This window comes from Pygocentrus nattereri, chromosome 21 (assembly GCF_015220715.1).
Source record: "Pygocentrus nattereri isolate fPygNat1 chromosome 21, fPygNat1.pri, whole genome shotgun sequence".
Lineage (NCBI taxonomy): Eukaryota > Metazoa > Chordata > Actinopteri > Characiformes > Serrasalmidae > Pygocentrus > Pygocentrus nattereri.
Genome location: NC_051231.1, coordinates 19,771,895 through 19,799,464, shown reverse-complemented (window position 1 = coordinate 19,799,464; position 27,570 = coordinate 19,771,895). Strand labels below are relative to the sequence as shown.

At 39.2% G+C, this 27,570-nt stretch overlaps 1 protein-coding gene across 4 annotated transcripts; it reads left to right on the top strand.

Annotated features, from left to right (window-relative positions):
- The first annotated feature begins 612 nt into the window (after positions 1-612).
- Positions 613-18,921, top strand: adipor1a (adiponectin receptor 1a). Of its 4 annotated transcripts, none has more exons than XM_017681925.2 (9): positions 613-764; positions 11,007-11,092; positions 11,171-11,379; positions 11,486-11,602; positions 11,701-11,872; positions 13,371-13,557; positions 13,672-13,859; positions 17,005-17,198; positions 17,687-18,921. In XM_017681925.2, exons 3-9 carry the CDS (start codon positions 11,236-11,238, stop codon positions 17,813-17,815), a joined length of 1,131 nt encoding a protein of 376 aa, XP_017537414.1. In that variant the 5' UTR covers positions 613-764; positions 11,007-11,092; positions 11,171-11,235; the 3' UTR covers positions 17,816-18,921. The 4 variants fall into 4 exon arrangements, with proteins under 4 accessions (XP_017537414.1, XP_017537415.1, XP_017537416.1 ...); XM_017681926.2 differs by having other exon boundaries at positions 11,168-11,379; positions 11,489-11,602; XM_017681927.2 differs by having other exon boundaries at positions 11,168-11,379; positions 17,005-17,181.
- The last annotated feature ends 8,649 nt before the right edge of the window (positions 18,922-27,570 follow it).

Below are 27,570 nucleotides of genomic sequence, written 5' to 3'. Positions count from 1 at the left end.
CACTTTTTCCCCCCCCACACACTATTTGCTTTGTGTTTTATCTGAAGTTATTGTTAACTAAGCTGAAATTTTATTTAGCAAATTATACATTTTTAATACATTATAGAATTTGTCTATAGTGCTTGGTTAAAAAAATGGTGAAAAACTCATCAGAAAGATCTGTAATAGTGAGATTAAACATTTTTATTAAATATAGAACTTATTAAATTCTTATTTTCCTTTTAATTTTATGAGGTAATTTAGTAACAAAATGTAGTATGTTATAAAATATTTTTGAAAACCTACCTACCTTCTTTATTTTGTCTCCCTACAAACATTTCTCTTTGGCCCTGCAAGACAAAAAGTTTGGGCTCCGCTTTTATGGATTGCACAGCAGTACAGGATCTCAAATAGTATTAAAGATTTTTTTTTAATATAAAAATATCAATGATCTTGAATGATTAGTAAACTAAATGACTGCTGACTACAATACGGCTGTAGGTGTCTTTCTTTCTATCTCTTTCCTGAAAAATGTGTCTTAGTATAGGTAAAATAATATTCAAATTTGACGACGTCTCATTTTAGCTCCGTGAGCTTGGACTCTGTTTTTGGTTGCAGTAGAACTGATCTGTGTTACCAGCAGAGGGAGATGCTCTATTGTTTACAGCTAAGAGGCAGCCTCTGAAAGTGGTTGCCTGGCATTAGCAGTGGCTCGAGTAGCGGTCTCCTTTCGACATACTGTTGGCCGGTGGCGCTTCTTTCAGGTTGTTGTCAGAACAGAAAAGGTAAGTTAGTAAAGCCGCTTGCGGGCAGATAAGCTTCTTAGTTATTTTCAGTTGATATGTAGCCGTTACCGTTCGTTACATGCTTCGTAGCTTTAGTACTTTAGCTAGTTAGCTAACGCTAGCTACAGAAATTAGTTCTCAGTAGCGATAGCTAGCCGAAGAAGGCATACCCGTCTGTGTTAGCTAGCTAGCATTGTTGTCATGCGAACCAAGAGAAACAGTTGGATGTGGAGGCTAAATTAGGTGGTTTTAGGCGAAAAACTGGATATGCTGGATTGATATGGTTCGATTTACTGTAAAGCGCGTTAGTAACGGTCAGTGCATAATCTAGCTAGCTACCAAATAGAGGGTAGGTATTTTAGCTAATAGATGGCTGGGGAGTCCAGTTGTTTGATGTTTACAAAGTGGACATATCATGAACGGTACTTCACAATATCTTAATGAATTAAACATCTGACAGTCAATATCTAGCAGTTGTACATTTCCGCAGTACTCCCCTGTGGTTATGTAGTCCTAAATTGCTTATTGTGCTAACCTGGTAGCAAGGTAATGCTAATCAGGGGTCCAAGCATGAAATGATTGAACCCTATTGTAATTAGGATTCTTCACCTTCTGCTCCGAATCGTGCAGACGCAAAACTGGGTCAATAGGTAGTACTATCTTCCGCGACTCAGACGCTCAGCCCAGTCGACCAGATGGTGGCGCCATAGCGAAGCTTGAAGGTTTTTGGGGGGTCATATTTTCTGTGCCGTGTGTCATTACACGGCAGGTAAAAGTGGCCCGAATCTGATTTCCTCACCAAATCCGATTTTTTTGATTGGCTGTTCACATTAAAATGTGATCGGTATGCGACATCAGTCTGAACAGATCAGCTCCTAAACCGACCCGCATGCACAAAAGAATGCTTCACGAGGCTCTTCCAGAGGTAAAGTCATGACGGCCGGAGGGACGCCTGTCGCTCCTGGAGCTTTCAGTGTCGTCTTCGCCCACATCACCGGAGCGATTATGAAGTTCCAGTGGTGGACAGCTGGACTCATCACCCACAATGTGTTCGAGTTAGCCGTAAAAGGGCACGTTATTCGGCCACAGCCACTTATTTGGTTCGCGTCCTCAAATTCTTTAAACGCTTCAGCCTCGGTCTCCTCCGCCGATTCCTTCGAAACTTTTTCAAACACGGCGTGGTCTCTCTTTTTTTGTATAGAAACATCAGCTTAAAGATTTTTCAATCTCGGCAGCGCGAATTTACGACGAATGTCGAGTTGGACTGACCTAAAAGTCGCATGAATTCTGATCTGGCTGTTTAAACTGAGTCGCATTGCCGCAAATCGGATACGGATCGGTTTTCATTACCACGTAGCTTATGTGTCTCAAATCGGAATTGAAAATGTCAGATTCAGTGCGTTTTTGCTGTTCACACTGCCAAACAAATGGCACATCTGTGACCCACATGAGGAAAAAGATCAGATTTGGGCCACTTTTACCTGCTGTGTAAACGTAGCCATAGAGACAAAATCCTTTTTCCCTCTCCTGTAAGTTACAGGCTGTAACTTTAACCAGTTGCATCAGTAAGTTCGACCGTAGCGTACTACTACATGCGAGTTGCTACGAGCTGCTGCAGTTTAACCGTTTGCACCAACCTGTCTAACCTACGTAGTTTCAGCTTGCTTTTTTTAACTAACGTTTTAACTTTCTACGATAAGCAAACAGTTATAATGGCTAATCGATTTGATCGATGAAAAACGTCAAAGAAAACTAAATGCGTCTCGGTTTGTTTCGGCTGCCAGTTCTGTGGGACAAATTACACGCCTTTGATCAATTTCGATTTCGTCGATCGGAGATCACAGACCTCTTAACAGCGGATTTGCAACATTGCACAGACAGGAACGGATTCATGAGTCCTATTTTGGGTCTGGCACGGAGATATTTTGCTACAGACCACTTGCCAGGATAGGCACCCCCTCATGTTTTTGCTAAATTGGTGTTACAGCCATAAAAATATATTTCAAAAACACACATTGGCAGTAAGTGTATATTACTAAAATATTTCAAAATTGTGTACATAGAAGGAAAGTTACTAAAGCATGCTTTTTAAGGCAGTCCATCTGCAAGTCCATCTGTCCCTCTCTCAGATTTAGCTACAGTGTTGTCTATGAAACCTGCATATGTATTATACACTGCTCAAAATAAAGATGTGCCAGATGTGCTCGATCGGATTCAGGTCTGGGGAAGGGGCGGCCCAGTCCATAGCTTCAATGCCTTCATCTTGCAGGAACTGCTGACACACTCCAGCCACATGAGGTCTAGCATGGTCCTGCATTAGGAGGAACCCAGGGCCAACCGCACCAGCATATGATCTCACAAGGGGTCTGAGGATCTCATCTCAGTACCTAATGGTATTCAGGCTACCTCTGGCGAGCACATGGAGGGCCCTCCTAAGAAATGCCAGCCCACACCATTACTGACCCACTGCCAAACCGGTCATGCTGAAAGATGTTGCAGGCAGCAGATCGCTCTCCACAGCGTCTCCAGACTCTGTCAAGTCTGTCACGTGCTCAGTGTGAACCTGCTTTCATCTGTGAAGAGCACAGGGCGCCAGTGGCGAATTTGCCAATCCTGGTGTTCTCTGGCAAATGCCAAGCGTCCTGCACGGTGTTGGGGCTGTGAGCGCAACCCCCATCTGTGGACGTCGGGCCCTCATACCATCCTCATGGAGTCGGTTTCTAACCGTTTGTGCAGACACATGCACATTTGTGGCCTGCTGGAGGTCATTTTGCAGGGTTCTGGCAGTGCTCCTCCTGTTCCTCCTTGCACAAAGGCGGAGGTAGCTGTCCTGCTGCTGGGTTGTTGCCCTCCTATGGCCTCCTCCACGTCTCCTGGTGTACTGGCCTGTCTCCTGGTAGCGCCTCCAGCCTCTGGACACTACGCTGACAGACACAGCAAACCTTCCTGCCATGTCATGCTACCACGAGTGTGAAAGCACCACCAACATTCAAAATTGACCAAAACATCAGCCAGAAAGCATAGGTACTGAGAAGTGGTCTGTGGTCCCCACCTGCAGAACCACTTCTTTATTGAGTGTGTCTTGCTAATTGCCAATAATTTCCACCTGTTGTCTATTCCTTTTGCACAGCAGCATGTGAAATTGTCAATCAGTGTTGCTTCCTAAGTGGACCGTTTGATTTCACAGAAGTTTGATTTACTTGGAGTTATATTGTGTTGTTTAAGTGTTCCCTTTTTTTTTTTTGAGCAGTGTATATTGGTCACAAATATGTGATGCTAAAAATGTATTTTAGTTGTACAGGCAGAAAGTAAGTTACGGGGGATTCCTTTTAGAGCAGTACACCTACAAGAGAATGCACCCCTTCTTAAATATTTTTACGTTCATGATATTTATACAGGTAATACATATTGGTTACAAATATGTGTGACGACAAACATTTCATAGTTGTGTCAAGAGAAAGAAAATTACAATGGGATGCCTTTTAAGGGAGTCCGCCTGAGGGACCAAAGGAAATTGGACGATTATCTCAAAAGCTATTTCATGGGCTGTATGCGCTATTCCCTCATTAATCCATTGACAATTAAGCAGGTTAAAAGTTTGGAGTTGATTCCAGGTGTGGCATTTGCATGTGGAAGCTGTTGCTGTGAACCCACAACATGCGGTCAATGGAGCTCTTAATGGAAGTGAAACAGACGATCATTAGGCTGGAAAAAAAAAAAAGTTAGAGAGACAGCGGAAATGTGTGGCCAAATCAACAGTTTGGTACATTCTGGGGGAAATAGATCACACTGGTGAGCTCGGGAACTCAAAAGGTGTGGACGTCCATGGAAGACAACAGTGGCGGATGATTGCAGAATCCTTTTCATGGTGGTGAACCCCTTCACAACATCCACCCAAGTGAAGAACATGCCAGGAAGTAGGTGTATCAGTATCTAAGTCTACTGTAAAGAGAAGACTTTGTGAGAGCAAATACAGAGGGTTCACCACAAGGTGCAAATCATTAATCAGCCTCAAAAATAGAAAGACCAGATTATACTTTGCCAAAAAACATGTAAAGAAACCAGCCCAGTTCTGGAACAACATTCTTTGGACAGATGAAACTAAGATCAACCTGTAACAGAAGATCGGAAGATGAAAGTATGGAGAAAGATTGGAACGGCTCATGATCCAAAGTGCACCACATCATCTGTAAAACATGGCAGTGTGATGGCACAGACAGTGGCCCTGGGACACTATTTGTTTATTGATGATGTGACAGAAGACAGAATCAGCTGGATGGATTCTAAAGTTTATAGGGATATACTTTCTGCTCATATTCAACCAAATGCAGCAAGGTTGATTGGATGTCGCTTCACAATACAGATGGATGATGACCCAAAACATACTGCGAAAGCAACCCAGGAGTTTTTTTAAGGCAGCAAAGTGGAATATTCTGCAATGGCTGAGTCAATCACCAGATCTCAACCAGATTGATCATGCATTTCACTTGCTTAAGACAAAACATAAGGCAGAAAGACCCACAAACAAGCAACAACTGAAGACAGCTGCAGTAAAGGCCTGGCAAAGCATTGCAAAGGAGCAAACCCAGCATTTGGTGATGTCCATGGGTTCCAGACTTTGGGCAGTCATTACCTGCAAAGGATTCTTAACAAAGTATTAAAAATGAACATTTATGGTAAAGTTAATTTGTCTAATTACTTTTGAGCCCATGAAATGAGGAGGCTTTATAGAAGAATGTTTGCAATTCCTAAATGTTTCATAGGATATTTTTGCTCAACCCCTTGAATTAAACCTGAAAGTCTACACTTCAATTGCATCTCAGTTGTTTCATTTCAAATCCAATGTGGTGCCATGCAGAGCCCAAATCATGAAGATTGTGTCACTGTCTGAATATTTCTTGGCCTAACTGTATATCTGGCTAAATGGTTATTGCGTCCATGAAACTTTCACAGGTATCATATGCATATAGTTGTAGAAGGATGCCATTTAAGGCAGTCCATCTGCCAGACAATACACCCCTGTCTTAAATCTGGCTAAATTATTAATTTTATGACAATTGTATAATTCTATAAGTATCACATATTGGTCCCAAATATGTGATAATGTAAAAAAGTTGGGTCATCAGGAAGTCACAGGGGGATGCCTTTTTTTTTAAAGCAGTCCATTTTACATATATATGTGTGTGTGTGTGTGTGTGTGTGTGTGTGTGTGTGTGTGTAAGTAATATGTATGTATGTTGATTACAAATATGGGACTAAAAGCTTGGGTAAACAGAAAGAAAGTCAGAGAGGGATCTCTTTTGAGGCACTCCACCTGCCGGGAAGTATTACGTACACGATACAGACGTGATGCTTATGCGGATAAGACTAATATATACACTCACTGGCCACTTTATTAGTGTTCAATTGCTTGTTAACACAAATAGCTAATCAGCCAATCACATGGCTGCAACTGCATTTAGGCATTTAGAGGTGGTCAAGACAACTTGCTGAAGTGCAAACTGTGCGTCATCAGACCACAGGACACTTTTCCACTTTGTATCAGTCCATCTCAGATGAGCTTGGGCCCAGAGAAGCCAGCGGTGTTTCTGGGTATTGTTGATATATGGCTTTCGCTTTGCATGGCAGAGTTTTAACTTGCACTTGTAGATGGAGCGACAAACTGTGTTCACTGACAGTGGTTTTCCGAAGTGTTCCTGAGCCCATGTGGTAGTATCTGTTACAGAATGATGTCGGTTTTTAATGCAGTGCTGCCTGAGGGATCGAAGGTCACGGGCATTCAATGTTGGTTTTCTGCCTTGCCGATTACTTGCAGAGATTTCTCCGGATTAATCTTTTGATGATATTATGGACTGTAGATGATGAAATCCCTAAATTCCTTGCAATTGCATGTTGAGAAACGTTCTTAAACTGTTTTAAGTTTTAACTGTGACTACTTGCTCACGCAGTTGTTCACAAAGTGGTGAACCTCGCCCCATGCTTGCTTGTGAACGACCTGTTTCCAATTAACCTGTTCACCTGTGGAATGTTCCAAACAAGTGTTTTTTGAGCATTCCTCAACTTTTCCAGTCTTTTGTTGCCCCTGTCCCAACTTCTTTGGAACATGTTGCAGGCAACAAATTCAAAATGAGTGAATATTTGCAAAAAACAATAAAGTTTATCCATTTGAACATTAAATATCTCGTCTTTGTAGTGTACTAAATTGAATATAGATTTGCAAATCATCATATTCTGTTTTTATTTATGTTTTGCACAACGTCCCAACTTCATTGGCATTGGGATTGTAATTAGATTGATAGAGTCTAACAGATAACCTTAGATAACAGGTTAGTAACATGACTGAGTATAAAAGCAGCATTGCAGAGTGTCTTTCAGAAGCAAAAATGTGAAAGACTGCATGGGGAAATGATTAATTTGTATTTTTCTTATATTTGTATATTATTATGCTATAAATTTGCTGGTCATATTGCAATGTTTTTTTGTTTTTTTGTTTGTTTGTTTTAAGTAATGCAATTTCAGGCCAAACATTTTTCAAAACAATTTTTAAACATCTACAATATGTGCTTTTAATTATCTTTTAAATACTAGATTATATTAAATTACATATATGCATATATTACAATTTCAGATAAACTTAACTTACAGCTAGATTTAAGAGGGGATGCATTTTCTGCCATGTGAACTGCATAAAAAGACACTTTTAAAACTTTTTTTCTGTGGACACAACTATATATTTTTAATAGTAGATATTCAGGACCAATATGTAGTACCTGTATAAATATCACGAATACAATAAGAATGAAGCCAGATATAAGACAGTGCCTTTTCTGGCAGGTGGACTGCTTTTAAAGGCACCTCCCCCTATAATTTAATTCCTGTTGATCACCTATGTAATGTTGATGATAATGTAGTCAGATTTAAGAATGGGTGCATTACTTGGCACATAGGCTGCCTTAAGTGGCATTCTTCTATAGCTTACTATTTAGTGACATACTCATGACATGTTTTCAGTCCCACATATTTGGGACCAACATCTGATACCAGAAAGTTTCTTGAATGCTGTAGCCATGTAGTCAGATTTAAGAGGGAGTGCATTTTCTGGCAGGTGGATTGCCTTTAGTGGCACCCTTCTATATCTTTCTTTTTATTGACCCAAGCATGAAATGCTTTTAGTCCTACATATTTGTGACCAACATGATACATGTGCACGTTTCATGGATGGAAAAACCATGTAGCCATATGAGATGGGGTGCGTTTCCTGGCAGGTGCACTGCCTTAAAATGCATCCCTCTGTAAATTTCTCTTTGTTGACACAACTTTGAAACGTTTGTCATCATGTATATTTGGGATTAATATGTATTACCTGTATAAATAACATGAATATAATAGCAATGTAAGCAGATTTAAGAAGGGGTGCATTTTCTGGCAGGCTCTGTTACTAATGTCCTGTTTATACAACTTAAACATATTTGACATATGTAAGACCCTTGCAACTTTCCTAAATGCAACAACACTGTAACCAGATCTGAGAGAGAGTGCTTTTCGTGGTGGATGGACTTCCCTAAAATGCTAAATATTTTAATAATATGCACTTAGTGTCAGCATGTGTTCTCTGCAGTATTTTTTTTTATGGCTGTTAACAGTTTTGCAAAAAATATGACTGGGTGCATTTTCTGGCAAGCAGTTTGCCATCCCTACTGAAAAGACACATAGAAAGTGTTTCTGTTGGTCCTTGATGGTTTTGTTAAGTGTTTTGGCTTTTTTAATTGTTTGATCTCACAATGTAAAGGATAATAATGATTTAACAGGTGACTAAAGATGGATTTTTAAAGTCTTTTTGATTGTTTCCTACTGGGATCTAAAGGTGGTCTACAAGAAACTAGTGGTCTATATTGGAAACCGTTCAGTTTAATCCTAATGGTTTGTAGTGGTCTTTTTTCAGCAGGGACATAAAACATTTCCCTGTCAGTTTCTTTCTTTTGAGTAGATTACAAAATGATTTTAGCAGTATATATTTGCAAACAGCATGTACTTGTGAAAGCTAAATGGCAGCAATACCACTGTATTTAGATTCATAATGGCTTGCATTTCTTGAGAATTTTTTTGTTTAAAAGTCATTGCCTTTGTTGTAAGATTTCTATGAAGATTTCACAGTTTAAGCATGCAAAGTCTAAAGAAAGATTGGTGAGAAACACATTTGCAAGTATGTGAGATTCACATGTATATATCTTTTTCAAGGAATAGCTGCATGCAAGTTTCATTGCATTGTAGGTGAATGCAGATTACAGGGTCACTGAACAAGCAAGCAGCAGTATATGTGGGCTACGTTATCCTTTTTTACTATTCATTAAGTCACAGTAGTTTGGAAGATGATCTGGGCTGTGTGCACTGTGTGAAATGGTGATTTGCTTTATTGTTGATTGTAAGAAATCTTTACACATTCCTTTACATGTTCCTCTATTCGATTTAAGTAAAAAAGATTTACCACCACTGTTACTGGCAATTTTGTGAGCAAACAGCCAGCATCCAGACACAACAGCTACATTTTCAGACAGTCTAGTCTGTGGAGTGACTTTGAGGCAGAAAGATACCCTGGGAAGTTGCGCAGAGACTCATGCAGCACATATTAACATCAGATATAGGCTCGAGGACCCCCCCATGACCCTGATGGAGAAGCGGCTTAGAAAATGGATGGATGGATGGATGGATGGATGGATGGATGGATGGATGGATGGATGGATGGAGTGGAATGGTGTATTGGTGTCCTTAAGAAGTGTTGGACCTGCTAGCAGAAAGGCGATTATTAGAAATTGAATTTAACATTTATTGTGCTTTTATGTAGAATTAGACTTTTTTAAGGTAATACAGAGCTTACAAGGCAAGAAAAGTAATAATTGTATACATTTCTGCAACAAGCTTGACATTGCGAATAAGCGAAACAGCAAAGCATTTATAGGTTAATATAGGTTATATTCATTGTAAATTTGTTAGATCAATAATATAATAGATTTATGTACATAGTTAAAATGTATATAAATAAATAAATTATACACGCATACATACACACACACACACACACACACACACACGTGTATTCACACACAGTTTCAGGACAGTAGTGCAATGAAAAGAATGCACTGCCTGACACTAAACTTGGCATACCAGCTCAGTGCCTAATGTTAAGATATGGTGCAAAGTTTAGTGGACTGTTTATAGGCAGTGCTACAGCAATAATTCTACATATTGAACATTTTTGCAAATTCATAAAGCAGTAATTTCCTACACATCTTCCAAAAAATAAGCAATATTGCTTTAGTGTTTGTCACACTACATATAAACTAAAGGTGAAGTAATTTTATTGGACCATGTAAGTCCTTTGCAACCAAAGTTGCCAAATCAGTTGGGTAAATATTATTTGTATCTTATTGACTCACGAGTCAAATTGTGCAATTTATGTAATGACGAGTACCAATAAGTAGACCAGAAAGACCAAAAAAGTCTTTCATACATGAACATGTCGAAGAAGAAATCCAGTTACTGCAGAATGTCAAAGTAAATGCCAACCAAAGTTACAAAATCAACTCATATGTACCCCATCTGACTCACTCATGAGTCAAGTTTAACACATTACAAAATTACAATTAACAATAAATGTACCAAAAAATGGCCGATTTTGGTTCAAAGTCTGTTGTGCTATGAACATATAAAGATGAAGTCTTTTTATTGTAGGATTTAAACATAAAAGGCAGTCAGAATTGCCAAAACAGGTCATTAAGTTAATAGTTTGCACTCCTTCCAAATGATTCATGAGCCAGGTTCTACACATCATAATATGACCAAAGTAAACCAAAAAAGATTCTTGTTTAAAGTCTATTAGACTATATGCAAACCAAACGTACCATCATTTTACTGCAGCATTTTAAAGTAACTGACAGCCAAAATAATTTATTTAGTGATCAACTGATGAGTCAAATTCAACACATTATAAAATTGCCATTACCAATAAGCAGACCAAAACACAGCACATTGCGATTTAAAGTCTGTCATACTATGAACATAACAAAGATAAAAGCAGTCAAAGTTACTAAAACAGTTAATTAAATTAATAAATTGAAAATAAAAATAAAAGTAAATTTTGCACAAACAAAAGATGCTGGCTCTATCTACTCCAGAGGCTGGTTTATATGTAATGTCATGCACTAAAAACATCTTGAACTATAATGTCAAAAATTTGCATTTTAGGTCTGAATGCAAAACCAGAGGGAGGGAAGCACTGGGTGGCACATCTAAACCCCCCCCCACCTCTTTGTCAGAACACTTGTCAAAAGGTAACCTGTCTCCTTTAGTGTTTTTGTCATAAATATGAATTAGCTTTAACTGAACAGTCTGTTTTGCTTTATCAGCAGTGATTCAAAGTGCCAGACGTCAGTGAGAGACAACAGTCCTGGACGGGTTGCAGGGCAGTCTACTTATGTCAGGTCGAAACGGGTCTGCCAACGATGCAGACTGTCGAATCTCGGAGGAATGCCATGTCCCAGCTGATGTGGAGCTGATGGAACTGGGACCACTTTTGGAGGAACCAGGGCCCTTGGTGGCTAACACACTCTTATCAGAGGTAAGCAAATATTTTATTTTATGCTGTAAATTGATACCACATTCATTTGTTGTTATGAACTGATGAGAAATGCCTTACATGCTGCTTCATGAATGGTAATTATCAGCAGGTGGAAAGTGATCTCGCAGTTGAGGACAATGATGACGATGAGGTGGGTGAGGTTCTTACTCTTCCTCTGCAGGCTCATCATGCTATGGAAAAGATGGAAGAGTTTGTTCACAAGGTATGAGCTTCAAATAAGACTCCCAGGTCAGGGTAAAACTACTGATAAGTCTATCATTTAGGTAGCATGAAGTTTTTCTGCTGTCGGCCATTCTGCAGGTTTGGGAGGGCCGCTGGAGGGTTATTCCTTTTCACGTTTTACCAGAGTGGCTTAAGGACAATGACTACCTCCTGCATGGACATCGACCGCCCATGCCCTCCTTCCGTGCCTGCTTTGGGAGCATTTTCAGGATCCACACAGAGACTGGGAATATTTGGACCCATTTGCTTGGTAGGTTGGAATTACAGTTTTTGACCTAGAGACCGGCTCCTGCTGTTATGAACCTCATGCATATATTCATTGCACTGAAAAAGAACCTGCTCCAGTTACACTGATGGTGAACAAAACCTCAGGTATACCTGGAACATGCTGTTCCAGAAAAAGCCTTTAGACAAGCCGAAATTATAATTTTGATGATTGTCATTAATGACATCCGCATTCAGAAATGCACTACTTTGTGATCCAATAAGGCTGTCAATTATAGTACAACCTCATTTCCACTGTGCAAAATCTAAATAAAAACACAATACATGGACAAAGACAACATATCAAATGTTGAAACTAGGAAATTGTATTGTTTCTTGAAAAATGTATGCCCATTTTGAATTTGATGCCAGCAACACGTTTGGAACAGGGGCATGTTTGCCATTGAGTTGCATCACCTCTTTTAACAGCATTCTGTAAGCTTTTGGAAACTGAAAGTTTTGAAAGTTAAAGTTTTCCCACTTTGCTTAATACAAGATTTCAGCTGCAACAGTTCGGGGACTCCTTAGTCATTTTTTTCATAATACATAATGCAGCAAATGTTTTTAATGGATGACAAATTTTTGGAAGTGTTCCTGAGCCCATGCAGGGATTTCCACCACAGAAATCGTGTCTGTTTTCAATGCAGTGCCGCCTGAGGGCCCGAAGATCATGCCCAGTCAGTGTCAGTTTTTGACCTTGTCGCTTGCATACAGAGATTTGTCTGGATTCTCTAAATCTTTTGATATTATGTAACGAATATGATGATAATCCCCAAGGTCTTTGTTATTTCACATTGAGAAATGTTATTTATGAACCTTTGCACTATTTACCCACACTTTTTATACGTAGTCATGTTACTGACCTGTTGTCAATTAACCTAATTAGTTGTAAGATGTTCCGCTAGATATAGCATATTTAATTAAATAAAGGGTTTAATCATAGCAGTTAGTTTTAATTTATATTTTGCACAGTGTCCCAACTTTTTTGGAAACAGGGTTGTGGTGTTATTTATAGCTTTTGTTAGGAATTGCATAGTCCACCAGTTATTTTGGTCATTATTAAAGTAATTGAGATTTTTTAAATGGCCAAACAAAAAAGGGCTTAAATTAGTAATAATAAACTTTATGTAACCTTTCAGAATCTTAATTAATATTTGATGGAAAAGCATAAACAAAGAAGCCTTTTGAAAAGACTTAATTTAATAAATAAGGACAATAAAATACTGAGTGTGTCTATCAGGCTCTGCTTCTTTCTGTAAGATAGCAGTAGGAGAATTTAAATTATGCATTATCATGCAAACTGCCAAATCTTCACTGCTGATTTATTGAGAAGTTGAATTTTAAACAGTGTTGGTACTTTTAGCAAGTAATTTTAACAGCACTGTGATTCATATGTGATGATTATTTCCTGGCAAGTCTTACCAAAAGTCTTATTTTCACCTTGTGTTGTACCCCTTATCTCAATTGTGTGCATGTTCCCTCAGGATTGATCTTGTTCCTGTGTCTGGGCACTCTCACCATGCTGAGACCAAACATGTACTTCATGGCCCCCCTGCAAGAGAAAGTGGTGTTTGGAATGTTCTTCTTGGGAGCAGTGCTTTGCCTCAGCTTCTCTTGGCTTTTTCACACAGTCTACTGCCACTCTGAGAAAGTGTCGCGCACCTTCTCCAAGTATTTCATCATTCTGTGACCAATATATATACAAATATATATTTGTTAGAAGGTGATTCCATATGACTAAACTTTGTATCCCTTGTTCTTTCTCTGTTCCTTTTTCTTCCTTAGGCTAGACTACTCTGGCATTGCTCTGCTGATCATGGGCTCATTTGTACCCTGGCTCTACTACTCATTCTACTGCTCTCCCCAGCCCCGCCTCATCTACCTCACAATTGTCTGTGTGCTGGGCATTGCTGCCATCATTGTGGCCCAGTGGGATCGCTTTTCCACACCTCGACACAGACCCACGCGAGCAGGCATGTTCCATTTGGTTCAGTCAGGGCCAGGTTTCCCAATTGCATCGTAACACAGAGTGCGTCACTGTGAGAGCTAGTATTGTCTTAGACATTTTTTTACAAACAGTTGAAGGGGACTTGATTCAAAATATCTGCCTAATGATTATTAATTGAGCCCCACCTACGAAAAAATGTGTATTAAACATTAAACCCTGTTTGGATCCCTATTTGAAAAATTTAATTTTATATGAAACTGCTAAACTATCCTTTAATTACATTTTAATGGGCACACATGGAAGTGTGAGAAATCCGACTGGCTCCCTCTGCATTAAAAGCCAGGTTAGGTCAGGAGTGACAACCCAAATGTTAAGAAGAGACATTTTGTTCTTTCAAGAAAGTCAAACCACCATTTAATGTCCAGTATGTCTGTGTGTGCTGTTGTCCTAGTATAGGCTAAAAAATATAAATGAAAATGCAGATGCTTTAAGCTTTAACTATAGCCACTTTCCTCCCATCTCTGCAAGGAAACTTTTCCTCAAAACTAGAACAATTTCTTGTAAAATGTCTCTCAATGTTTCACTGATTAAAGAGGCTGAAAGCCTTCTAGTTCACTTGCCACATAACTTCTATTTGATTTATTAATAAAAGATATTTTAGATATTTAAAGTATTTACGTTATGGATCATTACAAATACTTTGCTTTAAAACTACCAAGTATTCAGACAGTAGGAAATAGAAATCCTGTTTAGAGAAAAGATGCATCAAGATACATCGCTAATCGTTTTATAATCGCATCTCAGCCCTCTGAATCATAAGGTGCCTAAAGATTCCCATTCCTTTTATATATATTTATATATATATACTAGCTACTTTGTTGCTACTTTCCCAAAATTTGTAGCTAGCTAAACTCCACCTGACACACCAAACAAGCCCAACTGAAAGTTTGAACAAGACACTGCATTTAATTATGTGCCTGAAAGAGACATACAATTAAAAATCTGGAAATATACAAAAACAAAAAGGTCAAGAAAAAGTAAATTTAAATGTAACCAACAATCACTTACACAACCAAAGGCATGATATCCAGCAAAAAGTTTGACTAAAGGCAAAGTCAATCATTCCAGGTTTTTCCTAACTAAAAATAACTGAAATCCAAACCAGTTTTCTGCAAAGCATTGTCAGTTTTTGAAATAAACAATTTAAAAATTTCAGCAAGATATGTACAGACATGACGTTCAAAGTCCTTTGTTAAAATATCAGTAACACTTTAGCCTCAAAATCTCATCAGTGACCCTGGCTCTGTCTGGGGTGAGAATCGGGCCTGAATAATCTCCCTACCGCTGCAGAGCTGTTGTGGCTCCACAGCAGAACTAGATTTTTAGGAAAAATGTTACTGTTAAATCATTGTAACACACAGTTCTAACAATAAATAGTCTTGAACGCTGAAGTTTATATATAACTGCTAATTCATTGAATTGAAATATTTTTCACTGTGTTTGCACACTGTGAAATTAGACCTCTGCATTTATCCCATCCATGCAGTGAAACACCCACATACATGCACACTAGTGAACACACACACTAGGGGGCAGTGAGCACACCTGCCTGGAGCAGTGGGCAGCCCTATCCACGGCACCCGGGGAGCAGTTGGGGATTAGGTGCCTTGCTCAAGGGCACTTCAGTCATGTACTGTCAGCCAAGGGGATCAAACCGGCGACCTTCCGATTACAGGGCTGGTTACCTAACCTCCAGCCCATTTCACCAACCTTTAATGCTGATGACTGATGCGCAGACTGCTGGTCACACAGAAACGCAGATAAGGCAAAGAGAAAGATTTAAGACGAACATCAATAATTTGGATATTAATTGAGTAATTTGCATTTATAAGTACTCAAATGGTTTTCTCATGTTTAGTCTTTAACAAATCGCAAAGCTGAAGTCAGCTTTTCTTTCTCATGCTTCTCATTCAGATTTTTCCGTTCCACCTCAAATGGTGCAGCAGTACAATCTGGTGCCTCAGGCACCATTGAAGGTGAAACAGAAAACAAATTTTTGTAGGGACTGCAGCTACTACCTGCATTTCACAAAACTCTAGCGGCTACAAAAAATGTAGTCGACTACACAAAGTAGTGCCTTACTCCCCCATCCCTATATGCATGTACACTGTTTTGCCAAAAGTATTCACTCACCCATCCAAATAATTGAATTCAGGTGTTCCAATCACTTCCATGGCCACAGGTGTATAAAACCAAGCACCTAGGCATGCAGACTGCTTCTACAAACATTTGTGAAAGAATATCATGATGGGATGTCACCTGTGCAACAAGTCCAGTTGTGAAATTTCCTCACTACTAAATATTACACAGTTAACTGCCAGTGGTATTATAACAAAGTGGAAGCGATTGGATACGACAGCAGCTCAGCCACAAAGTGGTAGGCCACGTAGATGCTGAGGCACATAGTGTGCAAAGGTCGCCAACTTTCTGCAGAGGCGATCGCTACAGACCTTCAAAATATATATATATATATATATATATATATATATATGTGTGTGTGTGTGTTGGTCAAAGGTTTACATAGGAAAAGAAACTGTTTGAAGAAAGCAGAATTCTTCTTTAGCATAATTTTGAGACTAGGGCTGAAAGATTACTTGTTTTTATTTTGCAATTTAAAAGAGTGTGTGACCAATCCAAGACAGTCACCCAAGTGCTACATACAAGACAACAGGATCAGGACTACCTGGCAGTAAATGACCACATTCAAGCCTCAAGCCAGACATTCTTAGACCTTCTGTCATGTTAGCTTTTTAACACAGATTACGTTTAAGGGAAAAAAAATGTTGAATTGAAAAAATATTTAGATGAATGTGCATTAGAGACATTAGAAGCAGAGTCGTGTTTTTTCTTTTTTTTCTTTTATTCAGCTGCGTTTTAATTTCCATAGTTACAGCTTAGCAAAATGCCTTTTTTTTCGCATTTTCAGATTTATGCCATGAGATTTTCAGATATTGCTTGAACATGAGTCTATCTCTTATGTAAACAAGGGTCAAATAGATAGTATGACTAATGCGACAGTACTTGAAGGATTCATTACTGCAATTGTTGAGCTGTCATTGCTGTGATCAAATGAGCTATTTAAATATGCTGAGAATCTTATCCTCTCACAGGAGTATTCATGGGCCTAGGACTGAGTGGTATAGTCCCCACAATGCACTTCACAATTGAGGAAGGCTTTATCAAAGCCACTACAGTGGGTCAGATGGGCTGGTTCTACTTAATGGGTGCCATGTACATCACAGGCGCTGGGCTGTATGCTGCTAGAATTCCTGAACGCTACTTCCCCGGCAAGTGTGATATTTGGGTGAGATTTGACTTTGTTAATCGTGACAATGTTCTTGTCTTATAACGTGAGGTTATCACAATGAGATCTTGCAAATTAGTTTTAATATTGCGAAATTAATCTATATTAAAGCATATGTATATACTGTATGACCAACCTTTTGTGTTTTCTGTAAACTCATTGTGATATTAGTGACATCACAGAATTTAGATAAATATTATGCACTGCAAATAATTGATAAAAGAATCATAATTTTCTAGACACTTTTCAATGTTAGCATAATGAAAATACATCACCCAGTGATGTTTCACACATTAATTCTGTGTGGTGTGGTTTTTATTTTAAGTTTTTATTTTATTTTTTTTATCCGGTGCTCATCTAAACCTATCAGAGGTTTCACACACACAGCCTATTTTAAAGTTGTCAAAGTTTAAAGTTAATGGCAGTCATAATGCATGTTTATGGTACTTCTTTGCTTGCTTTACTCACACTTGTCTTTCTTTGTGTAGTTTCATTCCCACCAGATATTCCATGTGCTTGTGGTGGCAGCAGCTTTTATCCATTTCTATGGGGTGTCTAACTTGCAGGAGTTCCGCTATGGGCTTGAGGGAGGCTGCACTGATGATACCCTCCTCTGAAACTTCTGATACCACCAGTGTTCCCCCTGAAAAGCTGGAAAACAAGGACACCAGTACCCCCTTTCTCATCCTTTGGTTTCACACACACATTTTTTATATATATATATATATATATATATATATATATATATATATATATATATATATATATATATATCCCACTTTTTAAAATCCTTTACCCTATTCATATAATCCTGCAGGGGATGTTTTGGAGATTGCTCGTCTTACAATACAAAGCCTCTCCAACTCAAGGATGTGTATTGCTCTTTATTAGAGTGTGTTTTGAGTAATATGTATAATGGTGAATAAGTATTTCAAAGAAGTATTACCCTGACATCAAACACTAAATGCAATATTTGTGGTTTATTTTTATCCTAATGCACTTTCAATCAAGCTGTAGAGCAGCCTTCCCCATACTAAGCTGTAATGTTTCTTTTAATAGAACTATCATCATACCACTTAATGCACACTCTTTATCTATTGCCCTGTTTTGTTTTTTGATGTTTTTTTAATTAATTAGTAGAATCATGTCTGTGTTTTGCTTAAATCATACTGACTAAAGAACGCACAATGGGCAAATGGGCAAGGGGGTGCAGTATGGTATAATCAGTTGAGTCTTCTCACTTGACCCTATTTTTTGACTTTACTACCAGGTCAAATGGTAAAGTTAATAGAAATGTTGTTGCACATTACTATTTAATATTAAGAATTAAAAACATAAGCTACTGCCTGGGTGTAACATCAGACATGCAGTATGTAAAATATATACTTATAGAATTCCTGTGCCTTAGGCCAGTGGAAATAGTTTTATGTAGATTGGCCAAAACTGCAGTCTGGTAATCTTTGTTAGTCTCAAACATAGGCAGACATTTTCTTTTAATTCGTAATCACTTTAAGGGTCAGCCTTCTTTGAGTACTCTTCTCAAACTGCTGTTTATTTAAACTAGTATTTAATCCTTTTTGAATACACTGACTGTGGCTTTATTACAGTCTAAAGACTAAACAGTTTGTTCAGTTGTTGTGTTCTTTGTAGAAGTGGGAAATCATACATTTCACAACTGTTAAATGTTATAATAAATATTTATGAATGTTTTTAATGTTTTAAATTTGATTGATTTTGTGTTGTCCAGTTTGGAGAATGGCATGCAGGGATAAGGCTGTTGCATTGAGCACATGTTATTGAGATATTCTTACAAGCAGTAGTAGTAAAGATTATTTTCTGGTGAGATCATTTTAATAAAAGAAGGGGCGGGGGGCGACAACAGGACAACAGCAACAGAATCTACGTTTATCAGGTATCCCAGAGTAATAAAGCTGAAGAGCTGGCCTTACTAGTTTGAATAATCCTTCTCAATTCTGTCTAAAAAGCATTAACTTTTTCACTGATTTAAAAACACTGAACAGGCAGTGGCAGTTTACATGAATACAAGAGAAAGACATCACACTGGTTAGCCACTGCTGATCTGAGAGTGCTGTACACTATATTGCCAAAAGTATTCGGTTACCCAACCAAATCATTGAATTCAAGTGTTCCAATCACTTCCATGGCCACAAGTGTATAAAACCAAGCACCTAGGCATGCAGACTGCTTCTACAAACATTTGTGAAAGAACGGGTCGCTGTCAGGAGCTCAGTGAATTCCAGCGTGGTACCATGATGGGAATACCACCTGTGCAACAGGTCGTGAAATTTCCTCGCTACTAAATATTCCAGTCAACTGTTAGTGGTATTGTACCAAAGTGGAAGCGATTTGGAATGATGACCACTCAGCCATGAAGTGGTTGGCCACGTAAAATGACAGAGCGGGGTCAGCAGATGCTAAGGCACATGGTGCACAAAGGTCGCCAATTTTCTGCAGACTCAATCGCTACAGAACTCCAAACTTCCTGTGGCCTTCAGATTAGCTCAAGAACAGCATAGAGAGCTTCATGTATGGGTTTCCAAGGCCAAGCAGCTGCATCCAAGCTTTACATCACCAAGTGAAATGCAAAGCATCAAATGCAGTGGTGTAAAGCACCACCACTGTACTCTAGAGCAGTGGAGATGTACTTGTGAAGAAGGGTACTTGTCTGACTGCATTGTGCCAGGTGTAAAGTTTGGTGGTGGGGGGGATTATGGTGTGGGGTGTTTTTTTTTTTTAATAGGAGTTAGGCTTGGCCCTTTAGTTACAGTGAAAGGAACTCTTAATGCTTCAGCAGACCAAGAGATTTTGGATGATTTCATGCTCCCAACTTTGTGGGAACAGTTTGGGGATGGCCCCTCCCTTCCAAGGTCTGTAAAGACCTGGATGAGCGAGTTTGGTGTGGAAGAACTTAACTGTCCTGCACAGAGTCCTGACCTCAACCCGACAGAACACCTTTGGGATGAATTAGAACAGAGACTACGAGCCAGGCCTTCTCATCCAACATCAGTGTCTGGCCTCACAAATGTGCCTTTTGAAAGAATGGTCAAAGATTCCCATAAACGCACTCCAAAATGTTGAGGAAAACTTTTCTAGAAGAGTTGAAGCTGTTACAGCTGCAAAGGGTGGGCTGGGATGTGATGTCACTCAAGTTCATATCAGTATGAAGGCAGACGAGCGAATACTTTTGGCAATATAGTGTAACTCATTCCTGCAAGCAGACGAGAAACAGACCAGAACTTCAATGGCGTATTGCTGCCAGGAGCGAAAAAACTTTTAGCATGACGTTATTACAAAGATGTTGTGCTATGTTGTAATTCTTGAAAACCATTTCGTGATTAAGAAAAAGTATGTCGCAAAAGCAACACGTCGACTTTCAGAGAGAACGTCTTACAATTACGAGACAAATGGCTGTTTACATGCAAAGATTTTTGCCAATTCGAATGAATACATTACGGTTACAGTTTAAGACCGAGGTGTTTATATGCACATTCTATTCAACAATCTGAAGAAAATTCTTCCACTTACGTGCACGCTAAGTAACCCAATCCAAAATAGCGCACATGCGTGGAGTAACACTTAAGAGTAAACATTATCAAAACAGCGAACATCACGTGAGGTTCAGGCCGAGTGAGATGTTTTCATGTGGCACGTTTGAGTTTTGAATTGCTTTAAATATGTCAGACTCAGAAAACCGTACTTCACATGTACTCATAAACGAAGTGGCGAGAAGACGTGATTTGAGACACATAAGCTGGACGGCCTTCCCACCGCCGTCTTTTAAAGCTCACAACTTCCGTCTCTTCTGCAGACCAGTTTTCTGCCATGTTGAACGTTAGAAACTTTCGCTATTTGCACATGTGCAGCGCATGCTTACACGTTCCAACTGGAAATGTAATCGGGTTCATCCTTATTACGAGAGGTCATATTTTTGTCTTTTTTTTGTGTGTGTGAAGTAAGTTCGTGGGCGGCACGGTGGCGTGGTGGGTAGCGCTGTCGCCTCACAGCAAGGAGGGCCTGGGTTCGATTCCACGGCCGGGTGACCGGGGTCATCTCTGTGTGGAGTTTGCATGTTCTCCCCGTGTCTGCGTGGGTTTCCTCCGGGTTCTCCGGTTTCCTCCCACAGTCCAAAGACATGCAGTCAGGCCAATTGGGTGTGCTAAATTGTCCCTAGGTGTGAGTGACTGTCTGTGTCTGTGTGTCTGCCCTGCGATGGACTGGCGACCTGTCCAGGGTGTATCCTGCCTTCCGCCCGAAGACTGCTGGGATAGGCTCCAGCTCCCCCCCGCGACCCTGACGGAGAAGCGGCTTAGAAAATGGATGGATGGATGGATGAAGTAAGTTCAAGAGTCCTTATATCCTTATAGAGTAACTATACCCTACTAGACCTTTTTTTGTTAACAGCTGAAATACTTTGGTCCGTAAGAATAAAACATGCCAAATTTGCTTAAAAATTTAACATATTTTTCCAAACTGAAAAAAAATATTTTTATTGTGGTCAGTTCCAGCTCTGTAGCGCCCCTCTGGTTCAACTCTGCTATAGGTGCGGATGACGTGTCATAATTCCATAGACCACAGTAGTCGCATCAATCTGTAGTCCTCGTTTATGCCCATATAAGGAACTCCAGGCCTAAGCCCCATTTCTCTGACCAGAATGTATAAGGTTTTTGAAAAGTCACCTCTATCGCACCCTGTGTTAAATAAAAATGTTCAGAACCCGATACGTTTTGTCCTGTGTACATTTTTCTCCCGAATACCACTAGATCCTTCGAATTACGAGGTCGTATAAGAGCTATAATGCTGATAATGTGAGCTAAAGCTACTGCGTATCCTTTTGATGTCACTATGCTACACGAAACTAAGGCGGGCTCAGCAGGTGCTGTGCTAACTTTTTATTAAATAAAGTTTTATTTACAGGTATACTCGTAAACAAAACCTCTAGGTAGGATATTTTTATAGGCTAAAACTCCTTATACTACCCATGTTTAAACCATGAGGCTGAATGTACCTTCTTTTTTTCACAGCTTGTTGTTTGTGTTCCCGTTCCACCTTAAATGGTGCAGCAGCTGTGACTAGCCATCACAAACATTAGCAAACTAGACAAAATACTGTGCCGTCGGTTCTGTTAAACAGCAAAATAAGTGAATCACACTCAGCTGTTAAGCGGAAATAGAGAAACCTCCTCATATCATGCCTTTCAACACTCCATGAAGCTGAACTTCTTTTTCGCCAGCTGCTTGTTGAAATTTTCCCGTTCCACCTTAAATGGCACAGCAGTTCTGCACCATTTAAGGTGGAATGGGAAAAGTTGAACAAAAAGCTGGCGAATGTCAAAGAAAATGTCCTCAGTAAAATGTTACTGGCATTAAAATAATAATCAGGATATCCTGATAGTCTAAATCAGTTTATCAGCAGTGAGCAGTGATATTAAGCTGAGTCTAAAAGGAGCGAACTATCATGTTTCAGTGAGCATCAAGTGAAGAACAGAGGAAACCTGGTGATTTTGTTCTGACTTCTTTTCATCCTCCCTCAGTCTGAACATGGAAATGTTTACTGCCAAAACCTGCTTAAGGAGGCTGCCGGTCTAATGACGTAAATTCAGTGCGCAGTAGCTTTAGCTCATGTGTAGTAATATTCATATTTCAACTCTTTAACGACCTCGTAATTCAGAGGATCCAGTGATATTCAAGAGAAAAATGTACACAGGACAAAACATATCGACTTCTGAACCCTATTCATTCTGCCCGTACAGAAAAGAAACTTAGACCCGGAGTTCCTAATATGGGCATAATAACATGATTACAGTGGTCTGTAGACCAGAGAACTTGTAGAGAGGAAAATTGCCACTCTGCAGTGTCTTCCGGGTTTCTCCAATACTAGAGGGAGCAACCAGTTTGTTGTAGAAAAAAGGAAATATATAAGTAAGATTTCTTAATTTTTTTAGTGAAATACATCCTTTTACTTTGTAAAATTAAAGAAACATCCTGGACAAGTGATTAGAAACTATTTTACCTTTTCGTTTGGAGCTGTTGAGCACCATTTATTCCCATTCATTGAGGACTCACTCGCGGGCGCCCTCTGCTGTTCAGCAGTCCTGTTTTTGGTATAACGGGGGGGAATAGGGCGTGACCAGGGACCTCATAAAGTGAGGAGAGTACCATATGAGGGCGTTTCTGTGATGCAGACACGCCCCCCATGACCTCATGTGAGGTCAGGGGCAGGTGGGCTTTGGAGTTAAAGCCACAGTAACATTGCTGAGGAAACAGAACTACGACGGTGTTTTAGGGCCGCTGTGAATAAAAATAGTAGACTTTCAGAATGAAGTCGTAATATTTGGAGATTAAAGACGTAAAATTACGAGAATAATATCGCGATATTTCGAGGATTGAATGCTAACAGTAGGGGGGCTGCCATGGGGTCTGGGTTGCTGTACTGGCGCCGGTGAAGACGCTGAGCTCGCCGGATTTCCTCACACTCCTCCTTGTGGATTATTTTGATCATCATTCTCATTGTCTGTGAAACTTCATGCCCTCTTTGAATGGTGATGTAGTCCCTATAGCCGTGTAGACAACCCTGCCTGAGATTATCCTTCAACAACACAGACAGACAGTTTCTTCCGAGTCCGTCTGGCTCTTTATTCTAGATAAACACCGCACTACCGTTTCTTACTCTGCCGATTCTTATACTAATAACACGCTGGTGCTGATGTGCAGGAGAGACAGGGAGACTGAGTATTTCTTTATGGGTGAATCGATATGAAAGTATAACTCCACCAACTCAAGGCCCCTCATTTCACACAAGGCGCTGCCTTCACTTTGCAAAGCCTTTGGCCACAATATTGCATAATTTTTCAGGTAATAATCCCACTTTAATGTTGTAATTATTATCGTAATATATTATCATTGAAATATTATGACTTTCTTCTCAAAATATTAAGATCTTATTCTAAAAATGTGACTTTTGTCTCGAAATATTACAACTTTTTTCTCAAAATCTACTATTTTTATTTTTATTAGTGGCCCAAAAACACAGTGCAAGCACTTTCATTACAGATTATTATGATGGTAAGTTTACTGTTACATTAACATTTAACTACGACCTTAAAAATAGGCACATGGTTGCTTGATAGTCAAAAATACTCAACCTTGCCAGAGTTTGTTGTGTATGCTGGCAGCAAAACACAGTAACCCCTGCTGAAAAAAGACCATTAGAATTAAAAAATGTTTTTTGCCTCCTAATGGTTACCATTTAGAGACCACTAATTTCCAAGTAGAATTAGAAATGTACCTGGAATCAGGCACTAGGTCACCTGCTAAATCATTCCTTTACATTATCAACACATCAAGTAAAGCCAAAGCGCATTACAATCCCCCAAGAACTAACAGAAACTCTTAATGGTTTCTATGTTCTCATTACGGGTATACCCATAAATAAAACCTCTAGATACAATATTTTGATAGGCTAAAATTCCTTTTTAAAAATACTGCCTGTGTTAAAACTAAAAATAGTCTAGTTCCACCTTTTTAAAGAGAATGAGGTATGAAAAGAAGAGCTCTCAGGTCATACAGTTTACATAGAGGTGTAAAATAATTCAGGTCCAGAAGATCCTTCCCAGGATTTTGTTCCAAAGGCCTGGCTTCTCTAGTTAGATCAAACCACCAGTAGAGCTGTCCAGGCAGTTGGAGCGAAATCCTGGGAAGGATTTTTACTTTCTGGACCTGAATTTTACACCTCAGCATACAGCAAAAGTTGATTTTGTGTATTTACCAAGATAAATTAATCTTTTAAATTACAGATATAGTAGGGTCTATGACAGTCAGTAAATGATTAAGAACATGCAATTTTGTGTTTGGAAGTTTTACCAAATTCAGTGTTTGTCCATCCGTCTGTCTATTTAGCAATGGCATAATCTAAAATAATATCCATTGAAGGACCTTACAGCACCATTGTGTAAACATGAACTTTGACAGTAATCTTTGTACAACAGTCTAGAACTGTAATGTCTTGTCTTGTTTTGTCTATCCTTGTTTCTGTCAGTGTCTGCCTTGTTCCATGTGCTTTTGTTGTTTTGGTCTGTCTCCTCCCCAGTCATCTGTCCCACCTGTGTGTCATCTGTAACCCCACCTTCTTGTTAGCCCCAGGTGTTTCTCATGTGTTCTTTTGTCTATTTATTCCCCTTGGTTTGGTCTGTTCCTTACTTGGTGTTGTTTATAGTATGCTGTGATGATTCTTAGTTTGCTTAGTTGTTCTTATGTATGTTGTTTTCTGTTCTTTTCTTTTGGTAGTGTTTTATGTCTAGTGCTTGCCTCATTGTACTTTTCTTTTGTTTCTGGTTCTTTCTTTGCTGCTTTCTCCATGGACATCAATAAAACTGTTAGCTCACACACATCCTGCATTCTCGTCTCCTGACACATTACAACAACTATGACTACTTTTTCATATCCAGCTGGTTTTGTTAACACAAAAATTGACCACAAATTTCCCTCTTCTAGTTTCTTCTTTATTAAAAGTAGACTAAATCCTATTACTAGAAGATTGCCATTGGAGTGCACTTTGGGAGAGTGGTGTCACATGGTTGCCCTGGACTCGGCACCAACTCAACTCCTTTGTTGATGAGAATTGGCAAGCTAAACAACTGGAAACAGCTAGGAAGGTTGATTGGAAGAGACCTTTACTGTTTGTTCTTCAATAGACAAGAACCAAGTGCAAGGTCCAGTGCAACCATATAAAATGACACTGCAACAATTGGGACTCCCTGTTAAAGGCATTTTGTATAACAAAGTTTCATCAGTCATAATTTCATGTGAAATGGTTGTGAGTATCTAAACTTTGAATTAATTTAAATGTGCATGCAGCTACTCTTTGATGCTGGAGATTTAAGCTGTATGTGGAGAAAACAGAAGCAAGCCTGGTTGAGAAAGTTGGCTGTATGCCCTTACAGATGATGAGTCCCTCACGACTGATCATACAGCATTTGATACAGCTTGCTGCTTTCTCACCTGAAAAAAAATAATGAAAAGTTAACCACTGGCAGCAAGGATAGTGGATTTTGCTGAAATACAAAATTGTTGTTGGGGTACACAGATTCTTTATAAACCTATAAAACTAGTAGCAGACGAGGCTGTAGGGTGAGCGTTCTCTCATCAGCTGTAGTGGCAAACAACTAGAACAGAATAACAACAGCATACACTAAACGCATGTATCTGTCCCTCACTGAAGTAGCAGTATCACCACCAAACAGATTCCTTAATTTCCCCTCTTTAGAGCTGGTTATATCAAATAATCTGATATCAACCATAGGCAAGCATGTTGCAAATGCTTTCAGACACCAACTAGCTAAACCACAGTTTGATATTTTATGTAGAGGGAAGATGTAATGATCTTTAGCTACTTATCTCAAAGACTTCTCTCTCTCTCTCTGAATTCTCCTCTGTAAATCATTTTCAGCCAACACAAACCAAACATATCAAAATATTTTGCATATTTCAGCATTACTAAACCACATACTGCATCCATCTCAACAGCATGGCTTCACAGAAGAAGAGTCTGGGTGCGTGTACAACTCCAATCTGTCATGTCTGTGAATAACCTGTTTGGCATCATGCCTATTAAACTTCTCAGGTAAACTTGCAGCATGCTAAAGGGCTAGATTATTATGCTGGCAGTGCTAGAGGATGGCTAACAGAAGCTACTTAGGCCCTGTTTAAAGATATCTGTTTGAAATTCAGTATATCTAAGAAATCAGGACTTGTGTTTTACTATTTATCTTGCTGAACAGATCATTAAAAGATAGCTATCGCCGTGTTAGTATTCTACCATTCTACCAGATGCCTCTTTCACTCGCTGCTAATTATTTTCTGACGCTAACTCTTCGGTAGGTTGAGACAGTGTCTCATATTGGTAAGCCTAAAGTCACCCTGCCTGATCAGAAATACCTTCCCCATAGAAAATGACTATGGTAGTGATAAAAAAATCTTAAGACCTCTTAGTCAAAAGTGCTATTTGATTTTGTCACTCTCCATATTTTTTGGTAGCTAACATCAGTTCCCCTCACATCCCCACCTCCAAACCCGCAGATTAGTGCAGCTCCCTTTCCAAAGTGTCTCTCTCGTTTTTGAGCATTTTTTAAACATGAGCTAGTAGTGAAGTTAGCTGAAAATAGTGGTTGTAGTTACTGTATAATGCCATAATAATGTCATAATATGCTTATGCTACAAAATAAGTTAGATAACTTCACCAGTGGCACAGTTGATTGGGTTAATCAAATTTTAATTTATGCTTGCCTTAAGTCACAGTAGAGTCTTGTGCCACTTAGCAGCACAGATTGTATTTTCATTAGTATTTGAAGACTGTG